At 38.9% G+C, this 22,539-nt stretch overlaps 2 protein-coding genes across 10 annotated transcripts in view; both read right to left on the bottom strand.

Moving 5' to 3' along the window:
* gapvd1 (GTPase activating protein and VPS9 domains 1) overlaps positions 1–8,634 on the bottom strand; it is a 32,820-nt gene extending 24,186 nt beyond the window's left edge. For all 9 annotated transcript variants that reach the window (XM_075468528.1, XM_075468525.1, XM_075468520.1 and 6 more), the window contains exon 1: positions 8,485–8,634. The gene's annotated coding sequence lies outside the window, so the exon portion shown is untranslated. The remainder of the gene's footprint in view (positions 1–8,484) is intronic.
* A 2,448-nt stretch (positions 8,635–11,082) lies between these two features.
* Positions 11,083–18,861, bottom strand: unm_hu7912 (un-named hu7912). The gene is made up of 2 exons (XM_075468529.1): positions 18,205–18,861; positions 11,083–15,614 (listed from the first exon to the last, which is right to left on the bottom strand). The coding sequence occupies exon 2, from the start codon at positions 15,560–15,562 to the stop codon at positions 12,362–12,364; it is 3,201 nt and encodes a 1,066-aa protein (XP_075324644.1). The 5' UTR covers positions 15,563–15,614; positions 18,205–18,861; the 3' UTR covers positions 11,083–12,361.
* Between the last annotated feature and the right edge of the window lie 3,678 nt (positions 18,862–22,539).

The raw sequence follows: 22,539 nt of genomic DNA on the forward strand, positions 1-22,539 counted from the left end.
AACAGAAATTCAAATAATATCTTTACTTTAATCAAATCAAATGTCACATTGGCAAGAAAAGAGGTTTTTAAGTCAGCAATGTCAAAATGGGTCACTGCAATTATTTTACTCATGAAAGTTTACTTGGCACGAAGTGCCACCATGTAAACACCGTAGCGTTATACCTTGTGAATTTTTGGAAATGCTTAGTGAAGTGGGACAAAATAACTCACAATCACAAAGATCATCAGGGTTATCTCAGTCTTAGTTTCACTTCCACAAATCTAAAAAAAGGAACCTGGTGGTTAGGGTTGAAAGGAGGAGTCGATGACCTGATTTCCTCCACAAAAATGTATTCATTAAGAATTCTGCAGGGCAACTCATTTATCAGATAATAAATAAACATACTGAGGCTCTGCCTTTTCCATTGAGGGAATTCAATTATCTTCTGTGTACAAAAATAAAAATCTAAAACAAGCACTTAAAGCATTGCTTTGCTTGTTTAAAATAGATTATTGCTTCTAAAGCATTAACAAACAGTTCCTCGGAGCTTACAGTGTTCTTTATATATGGGCTGGCATTTGGCATTGATATTTGTGCATTAACATGAAAAGTAGATGCCCAATTTGATATTTTCTTGGCAGGTTAATGCACTCACATACTGGTTGAAGATACAAAGAGACAAATGTCATTAATCAAGCTCAAGCATAATTTCTTTTGACTAAAGTTAGCTTTGATTTTGGGCTGTGCTAAAGAACAGCCTCAAAGTTAGACTGATCTCTGTTCTTTGCTTTTTTTTCAGTCTTATATACTGAACAGCCCGTTTCTCAGCACAAACAAACCGAACAACAGCCAGTGTGTCTGGCCATCGTGTCAAAATACATCCTGTTTATTACTGCAAAATATAGTTTACACTTCCAGCGAGAAAGAGCACTTAATGACTGAAAGCAGATTGAATTAGCGTTATCCTCACATCTTTTGCAGCGCATCTTTCAACCCCTCTTTCTGTCTTTTTTCAAGCAGCCCCCACACACACACACACACACACACACACACACACACACACTCACTCTATGTGCACCGATACACCAAATCAATATGCGCTCAAAGGCTTGCTGTCTTACACCGTTGCTACCTGAAAGCTTCAGTTTCAATAATTAGGCCTTTTAATAAACTTTTTCTTCCCTTTGGGTCAGATATTGCAGAATTTTAACATCAATTATCACAGTTATGCAGACGATACACAACTTTATGTGTCTCTGTCACCGGACGACTGCAGCCCAGCAGACGTACTGTGTCGGTGTCTGGAGGAAGTAAACACCTGGATGAGAGAGAATTTTCTACAATTAAATGAAGAATGTGCATTTCTGGTGTTGGTGTGAAGATCTGGAATAAACTCTCTAAAGAGCTGAAGCAAAGTCCAAGCATGAGATATTTTAAGAAAGGCCTCAAAATGGTTATTATTCAAAGGTATAAGGAAGAACAAGGGGGATGATCCTGGCTGGGAATTAAAACTCTATGTATGATTTCAGCAAGTGTGTGCAGGTCTGTGCATGTGTGGGTAAATGTATATAGGTCTGTAAATAGTTGTGTATTATTTTTGTATATAAGCAGATGGGTGTGTATATGGGTGTATGTATGTATATGTGGATGTGTATATATGTATGTGTACATATGTATATGTGTGTGTATGTAGTACTTTCATCTCTCTGAGGAAATATAACTAATTATTATTTCATGTTGTCAGAAAGGATATTGGAAACTGAAAATAATGTGATAAATTACTACTGGAAAAGGGGTATGATTATATAAGTTATACTTCATCATACTCCTTTTCAGACTCATAATCACCGATGTGATGTGTCTTCAAGAAATTTATTTATAATTTATTATGTACTTTGTGTTTGCTTTGCACTGACCGGTGAAATGTTTTGTCTGAAATAAAATTACTATCATCATCATCAAGACAAAACTGAGATCATTCTGTTTGGGAGCAAAGAGAAGAGGGTCAGCGTTAGTAAATATCTTGAGACTCGGGACCTTACAATCACTGACCAAGTTGGTAACCTCGGAGTGTTGATAGACTCAGATCTGACTTTCAGCAGCCACATCAAAGCTGTCACCAAGGCAGCTTTTTACCACCTCAGAAACATCAACAGAATTAAAGGTTTCCTCTCCCAAAAAGACCAGGAGAAACTCATCCATGCATTCATCTCCAGTAGACTCAATTACTGTAATGCTCTTTTAACTGGACTTCCCAAAAAGAGCATTAAACATCTGCAGCTCATCCAGAACGCTGCTGCTGGAGTTTTAACCCGGACTAAGAGATCTGAACACATCACAGCAGTTTTAAAATCTTTACTCTGGCTTCCAGTCTGTCACAGAATAGACTTTAAAAGCCTGCTGATGGTTTACAAATCCCAGAACGGTTTAGGCCCAAAATACATCTGTGATATGTTCAGAGAATATAAACCCAGCAGAGCTCTTAGATCCAAGGACTCAGGTCAGCTGGTCCAGTCCAGAGTCCAGACTAAACATGGAGAAGCAGCATTTAGCTGTTATGCTGCAAATAAGTGGAACAAACTGCCAGTGGAGATTAAACTTTCACCAAATGTAGACATTTTTAAATCCAGTTTAAAAACATTTCTTTTCTCATGTGTCTATCCATGAAATATCTTTTAACTTATCTAGACTGTTGCCTGTTTTTAAATTAATTTAAATTATTTTATTTGTTTCTCTTTATATTCTTTTATGTATTTTTAATGCTTCTTGCACTCCCTGCTGCAATGCTTTTATTTTATGTAAAGCACTTTGAACTGTTTGTACATGAAATGTGCTATACAAATAAATTTGATTTGATTTGAAAAAAAAAAAAAAAAAAAAAAAAAAAACTGAAAATATAGAAACTGTAAGCTGCCCGTTCCCACTGTGGGCATCATGAAGGAAGGAAGAACTTGTGCTATTGCGAGCTTGCTCCAAACATGGATATGCGGAAATATGGAACCAATTTTAGCAAGAACAACTGACTAAAATGCAGTCTTTGGATGTCAGATGATTAGGGTGTTAATGTGATTTAGTCAGGACAAATGAAAGCAGTCTTTTATGTTATAATGTGTAAAGAAAATACAAATATGACAACACATGAATGCAGCTAAATGCTATGTTGTTAACACTAAAAGCACAATCACATATAATGTGATATGACATTTTTGTCATATAGCTCAGCCCTATTTGGATCTTCAAGCACATGCAGAGCGCTTCTTGCGTCAGGGGAAATATGCTGCTCTATTGTGCTAACTCGTCATGACCTTCTCACGAGTTAAAACCAACAAAAACCAGAGAGCAAGCTGGGAATTCTGTGCCAAAGATTTTTTTTTTTTTTTTTTTTTTTAAACCGGCCAGTAAAATAATAACATATTTTATATATATATATATATATATATATATATATATATTGGCAGCAACATTTCTTTTAATTCTTAATCAGGAATTAGAAACTGTAGAATTTTGCAATCTTTTAGTTAAACTTTCATCGTCATATGCTGAGATAAGTGTTTCCTATTTTATTTTTTATTTTTTTTAATGAACATGTGTATTCATAGATCCATTCATAATTAATTCAAAGGTAGAGCAGAAAATGGTGACCACCATCTGTGAACATTTGCATTCAGTGTGATTCAAACACACTGGCCCAATGACAACAGAAAAAAAACAAGCTTTTTAAAAAGCTCCAGGAGACGCTACAGCAGAAAATGCAAATCACTCTTTCTTTTCAAGATGAGCACAGCCAAAATATACAATCCCAGCTGAGTGCATGAAATCTGAATGATTTCCCAGTGAATCCTTTTCACAAAAGCCTCTTTGTGGTCTGTTGCCAACAGAGAAAACGCAGATTTAAATGTGGAATTAGGACTCTGAGCAGAGAATGAGACTAGACCAGAGATTAACAGCTGGGGAGTGGGAATGACTGCAAGGGAGTGTCATCCCACACAAGCTAAGAGACAACCACAACACTTGAGTTGATATGTCTGACAAATCCAATTGGTTATGTATATTTAAATAGAAAATGATAGCCTATGTGCTGAATTCCCCAAGCAAAAGGAAAAAAAAAAAAGATTACAAATCTCAAATTAATATGCTACACTGTTGTTATTTTTGTATTAAAAAAAAAAAAAAAAACAAAGAAAAACACACAATTCTAGCCAAAGATGAAACATGGATTGAGCAGGTTTTCTCTGGTTTAGACCGGAGAATATATATATCATCTTCTGACTTGACAATTCAGTTATGAGTAAAGCTGTGTTTTAAGTCACCTTCCTTAGCAATTCTGACTATCAACATTAAAAAACAAACACATCACGTAGTGTGTTCAATGTTTAATGGGCTGAGTCTGGTATTTAAGCAGATATGACAGCATTTTGTATGAATAGCATCTTAGACCATCAAATCTGTAACGAAAATAAGAATGAATAAGAGATGTTGCTGCAAATGCTGTTCATAGATAAACACAACTAAAATGTTATCTACCTAGAGGCGCATTATAATGTGTCAAGTTCTGCAGGATTAAATGTCCCGGGATACTGAACAGGGTGAAAAAGTAAAGCACTTCCCAAATAATGATTTCTTGCAGTCCAGTCTGGACATTGTTAGACTGAGAAGTAAACTTGGGCAGTATCAAGTAAAAATATTAAGATAGGCAGAAGGTATTACTTTAAAACTGTGAAAATAATAAGAGTGATCCAGAGATGCTGCACAGAGGTGATATTGTGTGGCAGACAGGCCTCAACATGGCATAAGATGAGGGCCGCCATTATCATTGGTGCTGTTATAGACCATTCTTAAGATTGCTTTCTAAATGTTCACTACACATGATGTCAGATATTAGTGTAAAACATCAGTCTTGTGTAGCTTATTAAATTAAGGTAATTGAACACGACGACCCAAGTGCTACATAAGTGATAAAGACAACCTGACAGCATTACTAAAAATGTAAAGAAAATATGAAGCGGTAGCAGTGTCCATTCAGCAGCTGCTTCTCAATGCTAACTGAGGAGGAGTGCGTTTTGGCCACAGCTGATGACCGTTGGTGAGAGTGAAAAACAGATGCAGTTCTTCAGGTAGTTGACCTATCTGCCATTACGTATTCAATCTTTACTTATTTATTTTTTGTTTAAAAATTGCTAAAACATGTACTGCCCTAGTTGCCTTCAACTGGAAACTACAAGCACAAGAAGCACAATGTGGTTATTTTCTTTATAACTCGCAATAAGTTGTATGAAGTTATAAACTGCAGCCCCCCCTGAGCTGGCACATTAGTAATGATAAGTAATAAAGACTTCCACATACACAATCATGTTCTTAAATAAGCACATTCCTCACATAGAAGTGAAAAGGCAACTCGGTTATTAGTGGCGAGAGGCGGGGTGCATTGCTATTTATCACTGCTTCTTGTGCCCACCACCTTCAACATAATCCACAGTATACAGCTACCTGGTGAGTCAGTCGTGGAAAGAACAGGGGAACTCAGAAGCAGAAGAGAAACCAAACATTGCGAGAGAAGCCATAATCTGCAACTTTGTATGTTGTATGAAAGAATACTTGTAGTTGTTGCAGGAGAGTCACAAAATACTGTTAAGATGAGTCATAAGAGAACCAATTGTTCAACCATAACACATGTGAAAGCACCATTATTATAACAACAAGGTAGCATTAGAGACAAGAGGCAGGGAAAAGAAAAAAAAAAAAAACACGTCTACCTAGTTACACAATGAATAGGTTTACAATTGTATTTGAAATACAATGCACCAAACAACAGTACTTGTAAGTAAAATACACAACCCACTCCTCCCACTACATGGTCCCACACATATAAAGGCAGAGCAAAGTGTTTTTTTTTTTTTTTAGATGTTTTAAGGATTTCACTTTCAACAAAAGGCATTCGTGACTGAACCAACATCCCCTTCACACTTCCCTTTCCTATAATTTCATACAAGCAAATAGTCTAAACCATATGTGGGTTTTAAATGTGACTTTTCCTTCCATATGGCTAGTTCCTAAGCCTCAACAATTCTGTGAAATGTTTTGGGACAACTAAGAAGTGAATGCTGGTATTAAATGTTTGGTCAGATTTTAGGAATGGTCAGCTGGGGAATCCACTCTTCTCTCCTCTCAAGATCTCCTCTCTTACTTTCCTCTTCCCGATTTAACCTGCTAATCTGGGGATCAGAGAAGCAACCGTACGGGCATATAAACCCCTTCTCTAAACATCTAAACTAACCCACAGAAATGATTGAAACATCTTCCAGCTCTGAAGCTGTAATAGTAGGGGGGGGACAAACATTTCTAAAGCCAGCATCACTTGGCTCCTCAGTTGCTTATTTTGGAAATACTGAACTGACTGTTTTGATTATTTGCTTTGATATGTGTTTAATCAGAGTGCCATCAGTGTATTCTTTAGGGCAAAAGGTATTTGAAATTAAGTTTTTTAAAAACAAGTTATTCATAATCTTTAAAGTTAAATCTTAAGTTTTGAAGTATACACTCAGGTATTGGGGAATTTGACCTTGTTTGCCATAGGTGCTTTAACTTTGGCTCAGTCCCCAATTCTTCCCCATGGCCTTATCTCTCCATTATGCAGAGGTAATGTGCCCCTTTTCTTTTAAGCAACAAGATGAAGTGGTTGTCAAAACTTTCATCTTGGACATTAGGGGCTAAATGGATGGATAGATGACCACTGCTCCATGACATGCTAAAGAAAACGGGCACATTACTTCTGCAAACAGAGGGAAAGGGCCAAGGGGAGGAAATGGGATTGGGCCTCAATGTACTGGACTGAGGACAACCAACAGTAAGAAATTATTCATGCAAAGAGTGCACTATTAGTTTTGGTCCGAGTAAAAGTGAATCTTCTCATTTGTGGAACAGGTACAAGTTCAGCCACGCCAATGAAGTGAGGCCAAGATATGTTTTATTACTCAATATATTTCAATGTGCACTGGGGAGTTGATACGGATTCCAAGAAGATGTGAAAATCCTGGATGAGCCGTGGTGGATGTGGGGCAACAAACAGAATCGCCTAACATTGTACAGCAGTAGTCATGGCAAGGTGAATCAATCTTTTCACAAACACCACTGTCTTTACAGTTGAACCCCCCCCCCCCATGCTGCTCAAATTTTAGGTATCCTCTCTTTAAGTGACTGCAGAAGACCAGGACAGTAGATCAATACATCAGGACATAAACTAATCGAGCACTGATTTAAATCCACCAGCTATGAAAAAAAATTACAACAGGAAAGACGGAAGATGACGATATCGCAACAAGAAATATCACATTATGAGTCAGAATCAACTGGAATGACAACCGCTGACTTAAATAAGCAGGAATAACTTTCATAATGCACATCCTGACAAGTGATGAATATACTGAGGAATTACCGCAAATACCAAAATTGTGATCCTTTGGAAAAACTTAAACTCAACAGTCATCTTTGTCAGAAAATTAGGCCAATGAGGCTGACTGGATATGATTAGTTAGTAAAAAATAATGTGGCAATGTAATGTGGCAGATAACAGCATGGATAATTAAGGACAAGTCACTGTCAAAGTGTTAAATAATCACTAATATATGATTCATCATTTAAACTCTATATGTGTAAACCGTAAAATGGAAATGTTACAAAACTAAATTTAGTTAAGCATATAATCAAAGAAAATCCTTAATGTTTTTTCAATGATTAATAACTTTTTTCGTTATTGCTATATCATTTTTGGGCAAAATGACCGGATTATACTCATCTTCACATGATATACCACGAACAGCTGACAGTATTATTCAGTGTTTAAACATTCACCACATTAAGTGACAGAATACCATTTCACTACTTCTCCAGGACTAGCATGTTTTAACGTCCCATATTCGGCTGGAATTTAAATTTTAATCTAACCGGCTAAGAGGAGGATAAACGCAGATTTAGACCAAAAATCTTTGACATTTAAACCTGCTGCTAATTGCTATGAAGCATAAAGTTTATAGTGTCCTTGATTTAAAGACGCTCTATGAAAGCTAGGATTAGCATGGTAGCCAACAAATCGAGATGGGTTAGGTTAACGTCAACTAATGTATTTTACCGCCAGCAAGGTTAATCTGTTTTATATCATAAATAGAAGAGCTCGAACTTATATCAAATAACAGCTAACGTGTGAAAACGATATGAAGGAAACTAATACAATCCCCAACATCAAGGTGTTACATTCGCACCCGTAAAGTACAAATAGTGTTTGCACTGATTTGGAGGAGGGGCACATAAAGCATCCCATAGAATTGGCTATCATAGCAGTAGCCAGCTAACGTTAACCAAGTTAACTTAGCTAACGTTTGCTAGTCAAGCAAGACAGGCTAACGATAAGCTAGCTGGCTAGCTACCTTAGCTTAGCCGTAGACTGCAAGATCCTTTCTAGACTAAACGTGACCAACAATACATGCTAACGTAAGTTGAGCTACTTACCAATTCTTACTAGCCTGTACTTGTGGTTCGTAACGTCTCTAAACTCAGCTGATCATGAAATTTCTCGAGTCAGGAGAATTGTTTGTTGGCGCTTAGCCGTCTCACACTGGTTTCTGCTAGAGCGAAAAGTGCTGTCATTTGCTGTCATCACGAGGAGACCTGCGCAGCCCGCATGCGCACAAAGGGGAGTCATTGCTATTAAAGGGAGCTTTCACTCTAAAATGGTCAACAGTCCTAAAAACATCATGGTATTGTTTCAATGTAAATGTTTGTTGAAGTTTAAGACAAAACGAAGATAGGGTGTACACACCAATACCAAATACTTTCTTAAAATATAAATTTGAATAAGCCAGTCACACCTTTGTTTGTGCATATTTGTTTGTATTAAACTATGTAGAATATGTTCACAATTTTATCATTGTTTTAAAGATTTGCTTTTTGTGTGTGTAAAAAAGGTACTGCTCCAGGCCCACTCAATATGTTTTCAAATCGAAACAAACTTTCTTTGTGACCACAGAGTTTTTCACAAATGTATTGCCACCAGTACAACAAATGCATTTGTTAACATCTCAAATTCAAATTAATTTACCAACTGTTATTAATAGTTGTATGTGTTATTTCATCATGATTATGAAAAAGTGTAGTTTTCTCTTTTCTGTGTGAAATATCAGTCTGAAAAAGTCCCACAATAAAAAGAACTTTAGCTCATTCTTCTTCTGGGCAGCAATTTCTATGACATAATGCCTTACATTTTAGAGTATAGACTGGTTCAGTTGAGGATTAGGAAGACAAAATTTTGTTATTGGATGAAGTTAAGTTTTCAAGAAACTGACAACAGCAGTCTACCAAGGTGACACAAGCACACCTTTGTTTGTGTATGTGTACACACGTTATGCAATGCAGAATAAGTTCATTGTTTTAGTATTGTTTTTATGATTTGATTTATATTTAGAAGAAAATGGCACAGTTTTCAGTTGTGTCAATATGGTTTCAAGTGCTCAGTGAAACACAACGATTCCAGATGCATTTATTTTGCTAAATTTAGCCTCTGCAGCATGCCAAGATGAGACGTTAAAGGACTATAACATATTACTTGCCTGTAACTTTGTAGATTTCACCTACCTCAAGATAAGGAATCTAAATGTACAGCATTTTCGCTCCACGTCATTCACATTCAAAATTGTGAAAAGGTATGTACTTTAGTGGAATTTACTTAAAAAACAGAGAGAGAGAGAGAAAAATAAATCAATTGATTTATATTTTCCACATTTTGTGACATAAGAGAGTGAATTAAAGAGATGTTGATTTTGTGGACAAACATAGACAAACTATGAATGAATTAACTGCTGTTCAAGCATTTTCATATTGTTTCCACATTGATATTTTCCTATGGCAGTTGAGAAGATTAACTGATAAGTAGGTAAAAGGGAGATTTTTAATGTTTCTGCATTAGTATTTTCAGCCAGAGGCCAGCAATGACTCTACACAATGACATCTTATTTTTACAATGAATAATTGACAAATAACTATATAATTTATGCAGAAAAACAATTTCCAACTTTAGGATTGATAAAGAATTATTGAATTCATTTAATTTGATTCCAATCAATACAGGTCAATTGAGGATAGAATTTGAGAGGTTGTTTTGGAGAATTTTGGCGGCGGTAATAGATGGGTTTCGCCACAAGATGGTGCTGTAATACTAAGAAGGAACTTGGAGAAAATAATTGATTGCACTGAGCAACACAGTGAGGTGCATCAGGTGTGTTGTTGCTCATTCACTGTGCGAGAAACTCCAGCAATCGATCAATTTGAAACTGAAGCCAGTCGTGCCACAGTAAGCCCGGGCTATGGAGAGGTAAGACATGCAATGCGCATTTATTAAGTGAACAATTTGACTATATCTTGAGTGACAACATGTCATTCATTCATGCATTCATTTTAAAATTCCCACTTTATCCTATTCAGGGTCACTGGGAGGCTGGAGCCTATTCCAACTTCTATCAAGAGAGGGGCAGCGTCACCTGTCTGTCACAGGGCCAACACAGAAACACCTGAGGCAAACAACCACGCCCACTCACACTCACTCTGAGGGGTAATTTAGAATCACCTGTGATTTTTGGACTGGAGGAGGAAGATCTCGAATGAAAATCTGCTTGTGGTTTGCATAAGTAATATGCGCCATCATCAAAAAAACAGTAACATTTCATTTCTAAATATACCTGCATGCTCCACTCCCAATTCATCAATTCAAAATAGTAATATCTACTTTTAAACCTGTACTTAAAAGATGATGACAACAGTCTTTTGTGTCAGTGGTGCTTTAGTGATACAGACTGAAAGATGTCAGAAACTGCTATTTTGTATTTTGATATAGACTATGTCTTCCTGAATTACCAGCAATATTGAATTCTGAATTTATAAATTCACTTAGGTGAATTACTCATGTTTTTTTTGTTTTTCTTAACCCTCTTTCTTTTGTCAAAAAACACATGAAGCCTGAAATCTTTAATTCCTCAGCTAAACATTGAATACTGATCCAAACTTTAAACCATCCTCTTAAAACATTTGAATTGTGAGAAAGTCAGAGCCATGTCATCGCTTTTTAAATTCCATTTATTTCATATTTATATATAGGTTATAAACATCACAAAATAGAAACTCCAGGAAAGTCTTGCACAAAGGTATATGTATAACCAAGTAAAAGAGCAACCTTAGATTAGTGAACAATGGAAATTAAAGCAGGCATGTCTGAGTTCAGTGCTGCAACTATGTTAGGAACATCATTGTTTTATAGTTTAGGTTTTAGTGCAAACAGAACCTTAGCAGCTCTTAAGTGAAATTAATTGTTCTGTATCTTTATTAAAATAGGATTTCACAATATAGATGTTAAGGTTGCTCTTTCATTGCATATGGTTTAATTAAGAACATACTGTGGTATTAGTTTCAATAAGGTCTCTAGGTCTGGGTGTTCTAATATTCAATATATAATGTATGGTATACTGTACCTCTTACATTTCTAAGCATCAAATGATTTCTCATTAACATCATAAATTTACTTTAAGCAATAGCAATATTAAAATACCTGAATATAAATAACATGCTTTGGGCAAAATAATTATCTATTTACAATAGTAATTCAAACAACCTATGTCTAGAGCTGTCGAGCCTTTAGAAATAGCTACCCCCATACATTGCTTTGTGTCAAATACATTTGTTTATTTTCAAATAAAGGCCACTTTCAAACAAAGCAATTTATACAAGATTGACATCAAGCCTTTTCACAGATGAGAAAAGCTCCAACTAAAATCCTAGATGAAGTGGGAAAACAAACACATGGTTTGATTGTACCTCTATGTCTATAAAAGAATACGGTAACTAATAAAGTGATAATTAAAGAATATCCACACAACTACAGCATACCAAGGAAATAATACTTAAATACTAAACAGTTGTAATAGTACAACCACTGCAACATGAAATATAATTTTCTGATATAACATCTGATGGAGAAATTAAACATAGGTTACCATTACAACATGTGATTTAGCTGTGCCAACTACTATGTGGAGGCAATTACATGTGCACTCCCTGAATACTGTGTGCTTCATACATTATCTTCCTACATCTTTAACACCCAGATAACTGGATTTGAGCCTCATCTGCATGCAGGCTGTTAACTTTTGAGTGCAAAACAAGCCAAAAACAACATGAGTCAACTTTCTAAAGTGTTCGTACTCTGTATATGTGTGTGAAAAAGAAGGAGACAGACGAGAAAGATTAGTCACATATATACACATTTCTAAATCAAACTATGTATTTACAATAAGTACAATTAGTGTAGCTGACATCATTATCATTACTATTTAGTGCTATGCTATATAATATCATCCAAGAGATGAGGGGTACCCAACCAGTCTAGTGTTCTTGGCTCAGATGCAGCCATGATCATGCACATGAACTGTTTCCCTGTTCTCTTATCTATTGGGTAAATCGTGGTGGGAGTGAACCTTTTGTTGCTCTCCACAAACTCACACAGCTGATTATAGATTTTGGGGTACTCGTGGCGAAGGAAGACTCCCCTGGTCCTGAGCTCACGTTGGATATTGACAAAGCACACCTCTCTGGCTTTTCTTCCCTCTTCCCCTTCCTTGTCAATGTCGGGTGTGCCTGGAGGGGGAGTGAGGATGAGAGTTTCCATTTCACTATCCTTTTTCAGTATTTTTTTGTCAGGGCTTGAGGAGGCCAAGGACACCTTTGCATATTTTCGAACTGTTGGTGCTTGGACCCTTGGTGAAGGTCTGTTAGGCACTAGCTCACCAACAGCTATGGATACATTCAGAAGGAAACATTCGTTTGGGTCATACTCGTTACCTGCATGCTGCAGTTCCTTGCAGTATTCACCAAGGTTGTCTTTGAAGCCATCCAGCTCTCTGAGAGACAAGTATGTTGGAGACATGAGGAGGCTCTCGAGCCCAACTTGCAGGAAATTGTCAGCTGTCTCTGGATTAGCAAAGCCCACAAACAGAACACCTCTCCCTCTTGAGAGGAAGCCAGCCTTAGCAATACGTGAGAAGGCTTTGTGGATCTCTGAGTTCTCTCTGCAGAACTTAAGAGTGTGCCGACATACACTGCTGACACGGCCATACAGGCATGTCCCTTTGTGGGTCTCCCAGTCATCCCTGCGACAGTTTCGTGAGCAGTAAAATGTGTAACAACTGTGACATGATTTGAAGTACAAGCAAGCATTGAACATACTTTCAATGCGGTTGCACTTCTTGTTAGCACACACCATGGTGTCGTCTTCATCTGTGCTGTGGTCTGGAGAACATTCTTCTGCACTCCTTTGTAAAGCATCACACCCACTATCAGGGTCTTTGACTGTGTCTGGGCTGGATTTCGAGGATGGGAGCTGTGTGTTCAGACTTCCCAAGTTTTCTAGTCCAGAGGATCCTTGTTCTTTGTTATCGTCGTCAGTGATCAGTTGTTTTAACTGGTCTAACAGATTTTCACTTGTCTTTCGGCTAGTTGGTGGTTTGTAGTCAACGACCAAATCAGCTAAGAGTTCATCCAGTTGCTCTAGACTCTGCTGGAGGGAGAAGTTGTTGTGTTTTCTTTCTTTGCCAATGTCTGTTGTGTTAAAGGGCTGCTTTTGATGCACTGCTTTTGGAGTCTTCTCATGGTCAAGCGTATTCCAGCTGACAGAGTGGACATCACGTCTCCTGCTGTTGCCTGTACATATGTCATTGTCTGTTATGGTGATCTCCGGAGTAACAAACCAATTCCCGCTCTTGCTGTTTCTCCATGGATTAGTTGAACCCTTCTCCAAAGAGTTTTCTGAGAGAGACAAGGCTGCGTAGCGCCTTGGTGAACTTGAAAGGTTAAGTATGACGGGTTTGGATGTAACATCAGAGGATGCCCCATGCCTTGCTTGGCAAAATAGGTTTTCATAGCTTCTTCCACGTGGCACAGATTGCTCTCTGTCAGGCCGTGGGTAAAGAATATTGTCCCAAGACTTGGAATGATTTTTGGCATCCGCTCCTAGTCGACTTGTGTCTGTACAGCTGGTAGTAAACCACGGGGGTATACTAGGGTCATGCCTGACTCTTGGTGGTGTGACCTGAGAAGACTGGTTAGAGTAACCAGAAATACTTGAACGATACCAGTCATCTGAAAAGGCCTGGGACATTCGAGGGCGTCGGCGACCCTCTGTATGATATGATCTTGATGGAAAATACTGTTCCTCTGGAGAGGAACTGGCTGGTTTGGAATAAAACAACCTTGAGTTATCTGTATCGTACGGACTGAAACGATTTTCTTCTCCATAGTAAGCTCTCGTGAATGGAGTTTGAGAGAAGTATGACCCTTCCTCACTTGTGGAGTATGGCCTGCTATATACAGAATGTGCTGGCTCCCTGTTGGTTAAGTGGTCTGTGTAATAAGACCTCACAGGAAGCGTGTGAACCCATCGAGTCCTTGGATCATACTGACTAGTCATTGTACTACCAAGGCTTGTTAGACTGGACCGATCATCCTGAAAATATGCCCTTGAGTAGGGATGAGCAGGATAACGAACGGCATCATCTGTATAGAAAAACTTTGTTGGTATATTAGGATTTGAGTAAGCTCTTTGTTCCTGACTCAGATATGGTGCTATTGGCGATGACATCCTGTGCATGTCTAGATGCTGGTAAGAAATAGGAGACATGTTGGTGGTGTAGTAATATCCTTGTCTAAAATCTCCACTGTAGCATTCGCTTGGAGTTGGAGTTGGTGAAGAGACAATCTGCCGTGGTACATACAAACCTCCCCTGCTACTAGCCTGGGAGTACCTTTGCCAAGGATGCTCAGTTTGTACATTGGAAGCTTGTCTCGAAGTGTGCTGCAGTACAGCAGCATCTGGTTTAATGTCCACACGACACCTGACATGAGGGGTTACCGCGGGTTTGTCTGATTTATCCTCCTCAAAACAGTCTGAGACATAGAGTGGAGAGTGAGGCTGTAGTTTGATAGGGTGCACCTCATTCAAGAAGGCCCTGTTTGAGGTTTCTCGTTGTATTTCAGGGGCCCTCAAGTTATCTGACAAAGCCTGAGGTCCATCCCTCCCCTTCCTGGCCCCTGGTGGGGCTACAGAGATGGGCACAGGGGTGAGGGTAGCCTTGATTCTGGGAGCACTTTTAGATCTTGATCTCTTTTTGGAATCTGACCATGTAAGATAGCTGGTTTTGTCATGGGTAGTGTGCTGCTGGAACTGCTTTGTGTTAAAAAGATCAGGAGACGAAAAGCGAAGATGTCCTGGCTGATCTATTCCATTCCAGAGATCTTTGTTTAAAGTCTGAGTCTCAGATCTCTTGTAAGGGTACTCCATCGAGGAAGAGAAGGACTGTGGATCATCTAGAGACTCAATGAAGTCAAAACTACGGCAATGTCTTTTGTTGATGATCTCTGATTTATCAATCATTTTCAAGTCACATTGCTTCGAGGAATGGAGAGAAATGGAGTGGTCAGTGATGGGGTTAAGTGTAATGTCCCGATACAGAGTTGATGCCAGTATATCAGGGGGATGTGTTCGGGTCATCTTAAAGGAACTTCAATCCTCTCCAGTTAGTGTGATTTAAGATCAACACAGCCTGTGAAAGAGAAAGACAAAGCAAATATAGTTGATTACACTTTTTATATTAGATCTAGATTTAATGTTCGAAAAAAAAAAACACATATGGAAATGTGTGTACATGAAATATATTTCTGATTTCTATTCATCCAGTGTAACAACTGATAGCTGCAAAGTTCATCCTGTTTAAATTTAACAGGTTTAGCTGCTCATTTACTAACCAGGTCAAAAGATAACTTCATGCCAAACAGCACACTTCAACAATGTATCTGAATAACATAGCAATCAGTTATCCTTTAAAGGCTTGCATTAATATAGCTAGAGGCAGTTTAAATGTTATCAGCATACAGGAACACACAATACAAAAAATTCAATAAGACAAGGAACGCTGTTTACAAGAAAACCCCTCACAAAATTTAACATTCATGGCATTTTTATGTGTAGTTTGACTGAAACCTTGTTTTAAAAAGTAATTTTAAAGCTGTCTACAGTAACATTAAGGATAATATCAGGTGTAGTTTTTATAAGGCATGATGAAAATGTCCTCAAGGTAATTCAAAGTAATACATGACATCAATGTAACATGTTTTGGATTATCATCACATCAAGTAGTCTGTGAGCCAATCCAAACCTTACCAGAAAAGCAGAGCTGCTATGTTATGAATAAATGTTATGAATAAATGATACACAAAACTTTTGTTAATCTCTTAATAATTAATGAGGAGAAGGTTTTTTTTATATAGATTCATAAAGAACATCATGGACAAAATGTTCCAACAATGGGTTTTATGTGTTTCACACACACATGGGCTTTCTTGTTGGCACTCACCCACAAGCCAACCCTGAGTTACCATCTGTTCATCGTGACGAGAGAGGACTGACCCACCATCTCCCTGTCATGTCTCCACAACACACCTAAATATCATGTCTGTTCACAACAAGGCTTGACAAACAAACTGACACTGTTATTCACTGATTTTGTCTGTTTTTAGAGCCATATTGTAGGGCAGCAATCTGTTTATTATGCCAATATCAGTGAAAAGAAGAGGCTAAAATGCATTATGTTCATTTTTTTCAAATTTTCTTAATTTTCTATCAATACAGTATAAATACAGTACAATAAACCTTCTTTTTGTAATGTTTTTTTTTTCAGTTCAATGAACCTTTAGTTCATAAGATTTTCAAGATACTGTTACATTTTAAAACCCAAAAGCTGCTGCTCTTTATAGTATAAACTACATGCTACATTACTATTATCAGATATTTTGCCTCCACTGGGAAATAGTCTCCAAGGTTCTGGTTAATGGCTGATTGTCAGTATAATAAGAATACAATCTAGGACAAATACTGTGTCATTTGTTTCAATATGAGGGGAAAAAATGAACATCTACCTCCAGACGAAACTGAAAGTTTGATAGGGGACTAAATAGAACAAAGTTACATAGATCTAATCAGTTTAAATCTTTTCATCCTAAATAAATATAATATCAAGTTTTAGCAAAAATAGCTTTTGATTTGGTGAGACTTGATTTTATTGTACAGTATTGAAAAATGTAGTTCACTGCTAGTTCACTACCCCAGTCTATTCATTTCAGATGGCCCAGCATTCATGCATTGCAGATAGGAACAATAACCCATAAAGTTGTATCGAATTATTAAAGGAGTTATGAATAAGTTTTCACTGGTACTGTAAAAAGAGAAAGGCATAAGTTACTTCTATATATTTTACATTTACTCAAATCTGATGTAGAATGAATTTCTTTTCAATTCTGAATACTAAAGTTTTGCTGAGCAAAACATTAAATTACTCAATGTGACAGTGAAGAAACAAAGCAGATTTGGACATGTTGACTCAGTAAATGTATGCATTCCCTCCTCAACTCATTTTTGTGGTCCAAGGCTCCTTTTCAATGGGGGCACTACACTTTCCTTGCAGTATAAAAGCACATGCCACATACTGTCTCCATGGCTACAGCACACAGCAAGGGAACCATTAAGCACGCATGCAGTTGTGCACTGAGGGCCAAATCTAAGACTGAAAAAAGTGACTAATAATCAACATGGATCGCTTTAATGTGTGCGTGCGGGCCGATCTTTAGGTGACACGCGACTGTGACTTTTAATCGAAAGATGCAACAATATGAGATGAAAGAGACGGAGGGTGTATTTTCTAATTATATACTTTACTTACGTGGCGATCAAGTACGATTTATTTCCCAATGTATATCCAACTAAAAATAACTTCGAGAACTATTTGATCAATTTTGCCGGGTTTTCCAGACGATGAAATATCTGCTGCAGATTCACCCGAAGCGTCCCCGGGGGTCGTAAGGCGCATTCAGCCTTGAAGCGTTATCAAATAGGCTACTTGATCCAACGCACTGGTGTACCCCGTTTTATTTTGGTGCTGCGGCACAGGGGGACGGCCCTCCATCCTTTGTTGGCTGACCCGATGCCTTTGAGCCCGGAATGACATAATTTGCGGATAAGGAATGAAGTAGCGGACCCAGATCAGGACAGAGTACCACCGGGATGCGGAAAGCTAAACAGAATGAGTTCGGCTAAGTTTAGACATTTCGGATTTCGTGAGTGAACGGGAGAGGCCTCACCGTGTCGTCAGAGAGTTGATCGGATGCGGCGGACATGGTGAAGAGGCAGCCTGTTCTCCGTGAGGTGCAGCTTCAGCCCCGCAGCACCTGCCTTGTGTCTCCCGGAGGCGAAATGTCGTCCTTCATGATGTTTTCTGCATCACTCGGCGATGCTCTCACTCTCGCTTGTGGCTTTGTGCGTGCGAGCGTTTGTGTGCGAGCGAGTGTGTTTGTGTGATGGAGGAGGAGGTGTGTCTCCGCTTGGGCTTGTGCGCGTGTATCTGGAGGCGTGGTTGTGCGTGTTTTTAGTAGAAAGGAGAGAAGAAGGGGGGTGGGGGTGTCGGAGTGTGCAGTCTTCGAGCAGCAATGCGGTCTGTTCATCTTGGCTCTTATGGGCATTTCCGGGGGAACTGCTGGTCATTTGGTCGTCCTGCAGTGAAAGGTGCTTTATTGTCGGTGCAAATCTGCACGAGCGAAAGAAAATCTTTCAATTACAATTTTAGAAAGTTGACACTGAGGTATCTGCCCGCAGATTTGGGCTGCGCCTACACTTGACTGATCGCTGCTGGTGTCTCTCCCACACTGCTGGTGCGCGGGGCAGACGCGGTGATGAGGAAAACAAGCCCTACGCCAACTAACTGCACTATACTGTTTTATTTTATGGTGGAAGTGCAAATGGCAATGGGACGACCATTTTAAAAGACCCGTTGTAAGCATTGTCCGTCATGTTTTATCATGCAACTAAAGACATTCAATTTTCTATCGCATACGACACTAAAACAAAATATTATCACAAATAAGAAGTCTTGCTCTGCAAATATTTTGAACATTTGGATCACGAATGATATTTCTTTCAATTTACTAGTCACTTACTTGACTCATTCGTGCAGCTCTGATTAAATGTTTAGCCTATCAAAAGTCGACTTGATTGGCCAAGTCCTTTCCCTTCACAGTGAGTGATGGAGTTCTTTTAGACCTCTGTCTAGTTCTGATGCAACACGTTGTCTTTCGCTGGCTGTCTGTTGTTTTTGCTCCTACTTTGCCCTGTACCGCACACGTCTGCTTCAAAGTCTCACCTCGCCACCTCCTTCTGCATTGTCAGAAGTGATGATGGGGACAGCTGGCTGTGAGCCCCGGCCCAAAGCATGTGACTGCCGCAGAAGAAGTGCTTACTGAGGCACTCTCCCCGCAGATGGAAATCACTCCTGACAAACAGTGCTGATCACGCTGAAGATTGCAATGATGCTTTGCTTTGACAGAGCTCATTTTGTCACGGCAAGATGATTTAGGTTGTGTTCTTTCTATTGTCACGATGACTCTTGCTGCTTGCCCACCGGTTACAAAACACCACAGCTAACCGAGGCCCCATCTGTGACATAGCACGTGTATTAGATATGATTCAGAATACAGTGGATCTCACATTGTGCATCCAGCATCCCTGAGAGTGGGATCTATCTGAGCATGTGTGACTCATCCTCTCCAGCACAGTGCACTGGCATCAGTTTGTGTCAGCTGTTGGTTAGCAGGCATGAGTGTCTGTCAGCTGGCTGCCAGCAGGTGTATTAGGCACCTTGTAGAGTCTGTGGAGAGAAAATCAATGGCTCTGTTGATTAGAAACCCCGCTGACAGGGATCAATCAGGCTTGATTGATCTCAAAGTAACAACATAAGAGCAGAGCACTGCTTCACACTGCTTTGATTGATCAAACAAGTTTTCATGCTACTTAGTAAACAACCTTCCGCATTCATGCTGTCTCCAATAAGGTCGATGTTAGATTAAATGATTCTTACTTGGAATTACATAAGAGACATGGAGATGTGGGGATGCACACGCAGTCAGGCCCCATATGTACAAAGCCCAGCACAAAATATCCAGTGTTGCAGGCTAATGCAAGGCAACTCTTGGACTGTAATAATACATCAGAGAAAACAAGAATAACACATTAGACAGAGATGGTAAGGCAAAGAAATTCAGCCTCTCTGTGCCACAAGAAATCTCCAGGGAAGCTACGGATGCTGCCGGCAGCCCCTGCAATGCTGAATATTTCACACAGCCAGAATTAGATCTCTTGAATAGACATATGACTGAATGTGGTCCATTCCTTTAGATCCGCTCATGGAACATTTTTGATTCAGTGGAGAAGAATTTGAAGACTCAGTGGGAGATGCACCTAGTCTTCCCCTTAATTCCAGACTAACCCTGATTAAACCCTCTGCAACCACCCCTCCACAAATTAAACCACTGAATCCTCTCTGTCCACCTCTCGTGGCTCAGAAAGTTGTGACAGTTCATACTCAGATCTTGTGCTTTCATTGGGGATTTAGAAGCAGCCATGTAAAGTATTTAGTTGCTCTTTTGGCTCAGTGGGGCCCTGTAGAATCAATGTTGGCGTAGTAGATTCCTACTGGATCAGACTTGATTAAATGCAAAGGATTTTTTGGTTTCCAAAGTGAAGTAGAATTGCCAGAGGCACATGGGGTTGTGTCCTCATGTACCTGAATATGCATGGTCTAAAAGTTGCTAAACGAAGAGATTTTATTATCCTTTTGAGTTTTAAATAATAAAAGAAATAAGAAAACAGGAATCCATTATTGTACTTTATGTACTTATATTGTACCTTTATAGATTTCCCTATGCTTAATTAGTGTTTACTTTGGCTGCACAAAAAAAGAACATTCCACTCTAAGTAACACTTTTAAACAAATTCATGTGCAAGCCAAACCATTTGGGAGTTGTATCCATGGAAACCCACACTGAGTAGGAGCAAAAGAGACAGAATTGATTTCAAAGGGAATGAAGTAAAGTGCTGATGGGACTCGTCCATGGAGACCATAAAAAATCTACGTCACAAAGATAAGATGCAGGGAGGTGAAAATTGCTCATAAATCTTCAACATTCTGCTGATACATGCATCTGCAGAGGCAGTGCAGCCTCCTATCCGCTGCACATTTAGAGACGTGCCGCACGCGTGTGTGTCACTGCCCAGATTATCTCTAGCAGAGATCGCCAGTTTAAAGTTAACATAAGGTTTACCAGAAGGACACCCCTTTTGCAGTATCACTGTGAGAATTAGATAGGAAGACAGACCTGCACTCATGTGGGTTTATTCTCAGATGCTCTTCTTAGTACATGTAGGTCAAAGTAAGAATAGTGTAGATATTATTCACAACTGCTCTGTGCAAACACAAACTCCTCTGTCCTGGTCTCTGGAGTCGCAGTAAGACATCCCATGGTGAAACTTAATTAAATCTTTATTACACACTCCTCTCTCATCCTTCATCATCTGCCATTTTGGCTGAGGAATCACTCAGTCATGTGTGCAAGTTTATTAAAGGGGAAAACACATTTGGAACGAAGAGATGGGCCTCTGAGTGTGGGTGCTTGTTTCTCTCCGAGAGCGCCTGGTGATGCAAATTATTTGTGGTAGTGCATTGTCACCCTGATATTGTTATGTAACAACATAGAAACAGAACACAGTTATATTCCATTTTGAGCAAATAGCTCCAGCTCAGAGTTTTGTGAGATTTTCAAATAATGATTTCGGTCAGCAGGAGGTTTTATAATGCAGAGCTGTCGTGAAGGTCTCGCTATTCAAGACTGGACAAACAACAAATCTTTTGTTCTACACTTTGGAAGAATCAATGAGAGCCTTCTAAATATGGATATCATTCACCCTCCATCCCACAGCAGCACAATGCAAAGCAGTACTGGGTTGCACTAATTGTGCAAGGCTGCATGTCACGTATAATAGCTGCAACAGCCTCTGCTTCTCATCCATAGATGACCATTTGAGAGTTGAGTCAAACATCTTTTTCTTTATCCTTTCATAAAAGCATGACTGAGAACACTTGTTATGTGTCTTCTGTATATAAATGACACTTTCGCCTTGAGTTTTCCCCAATTCAAATGCTACGTAGTTTGTATTACCAGCCATCAAATAAGATGTGCAAATCACTTTGAAACTTGTCTCAATTTCTGAATAAATTACATCTTAATATATTTAATTACACATTCAAGATGCAGCCATCCAGATGCACCTGTGCTTGCAGCTTCTCTTGGCTGTTTAAATAGGTCAGCTCTAGAAATATCCTGGCTTAGGGAAGAAATCGTGAGGGCCCCTCCTCTTGTCTTCTCACTTGTATGTAACAGAACGAGACTATTGCTGGCACTAGCCTTGAATCCTTTCTTAGTTACCAGTAAAGTCATGAAAGTTGTATCAGAATAATTATACAATAAGTCAGTGGGAGAAAATAATCATTTTGGTTGTCCTCTTGTGAGTCGATTTGCCAGGCAGCAACAAACTCTGTCCAATAATAGGTTCTGGTCTTCTATCAAGATATTAAAGTAATTCCTTTG

This window comes from Odontesthes bonariensis, chromosome 6 (assembly GCF_027942865.1).
Source record: "Odontesthes bonariensis isolate fOdoBon6 chromosome 6, fOdoBon6.hap1, whole genome shotgun sequence".
Taxonomy (NCBI): Eukaryota; Metazoa; Chordata; class Actinopteri; order Atheriniformes; family Atherinopsidae; genus Odontesthes; species Odontesthes bonariensis.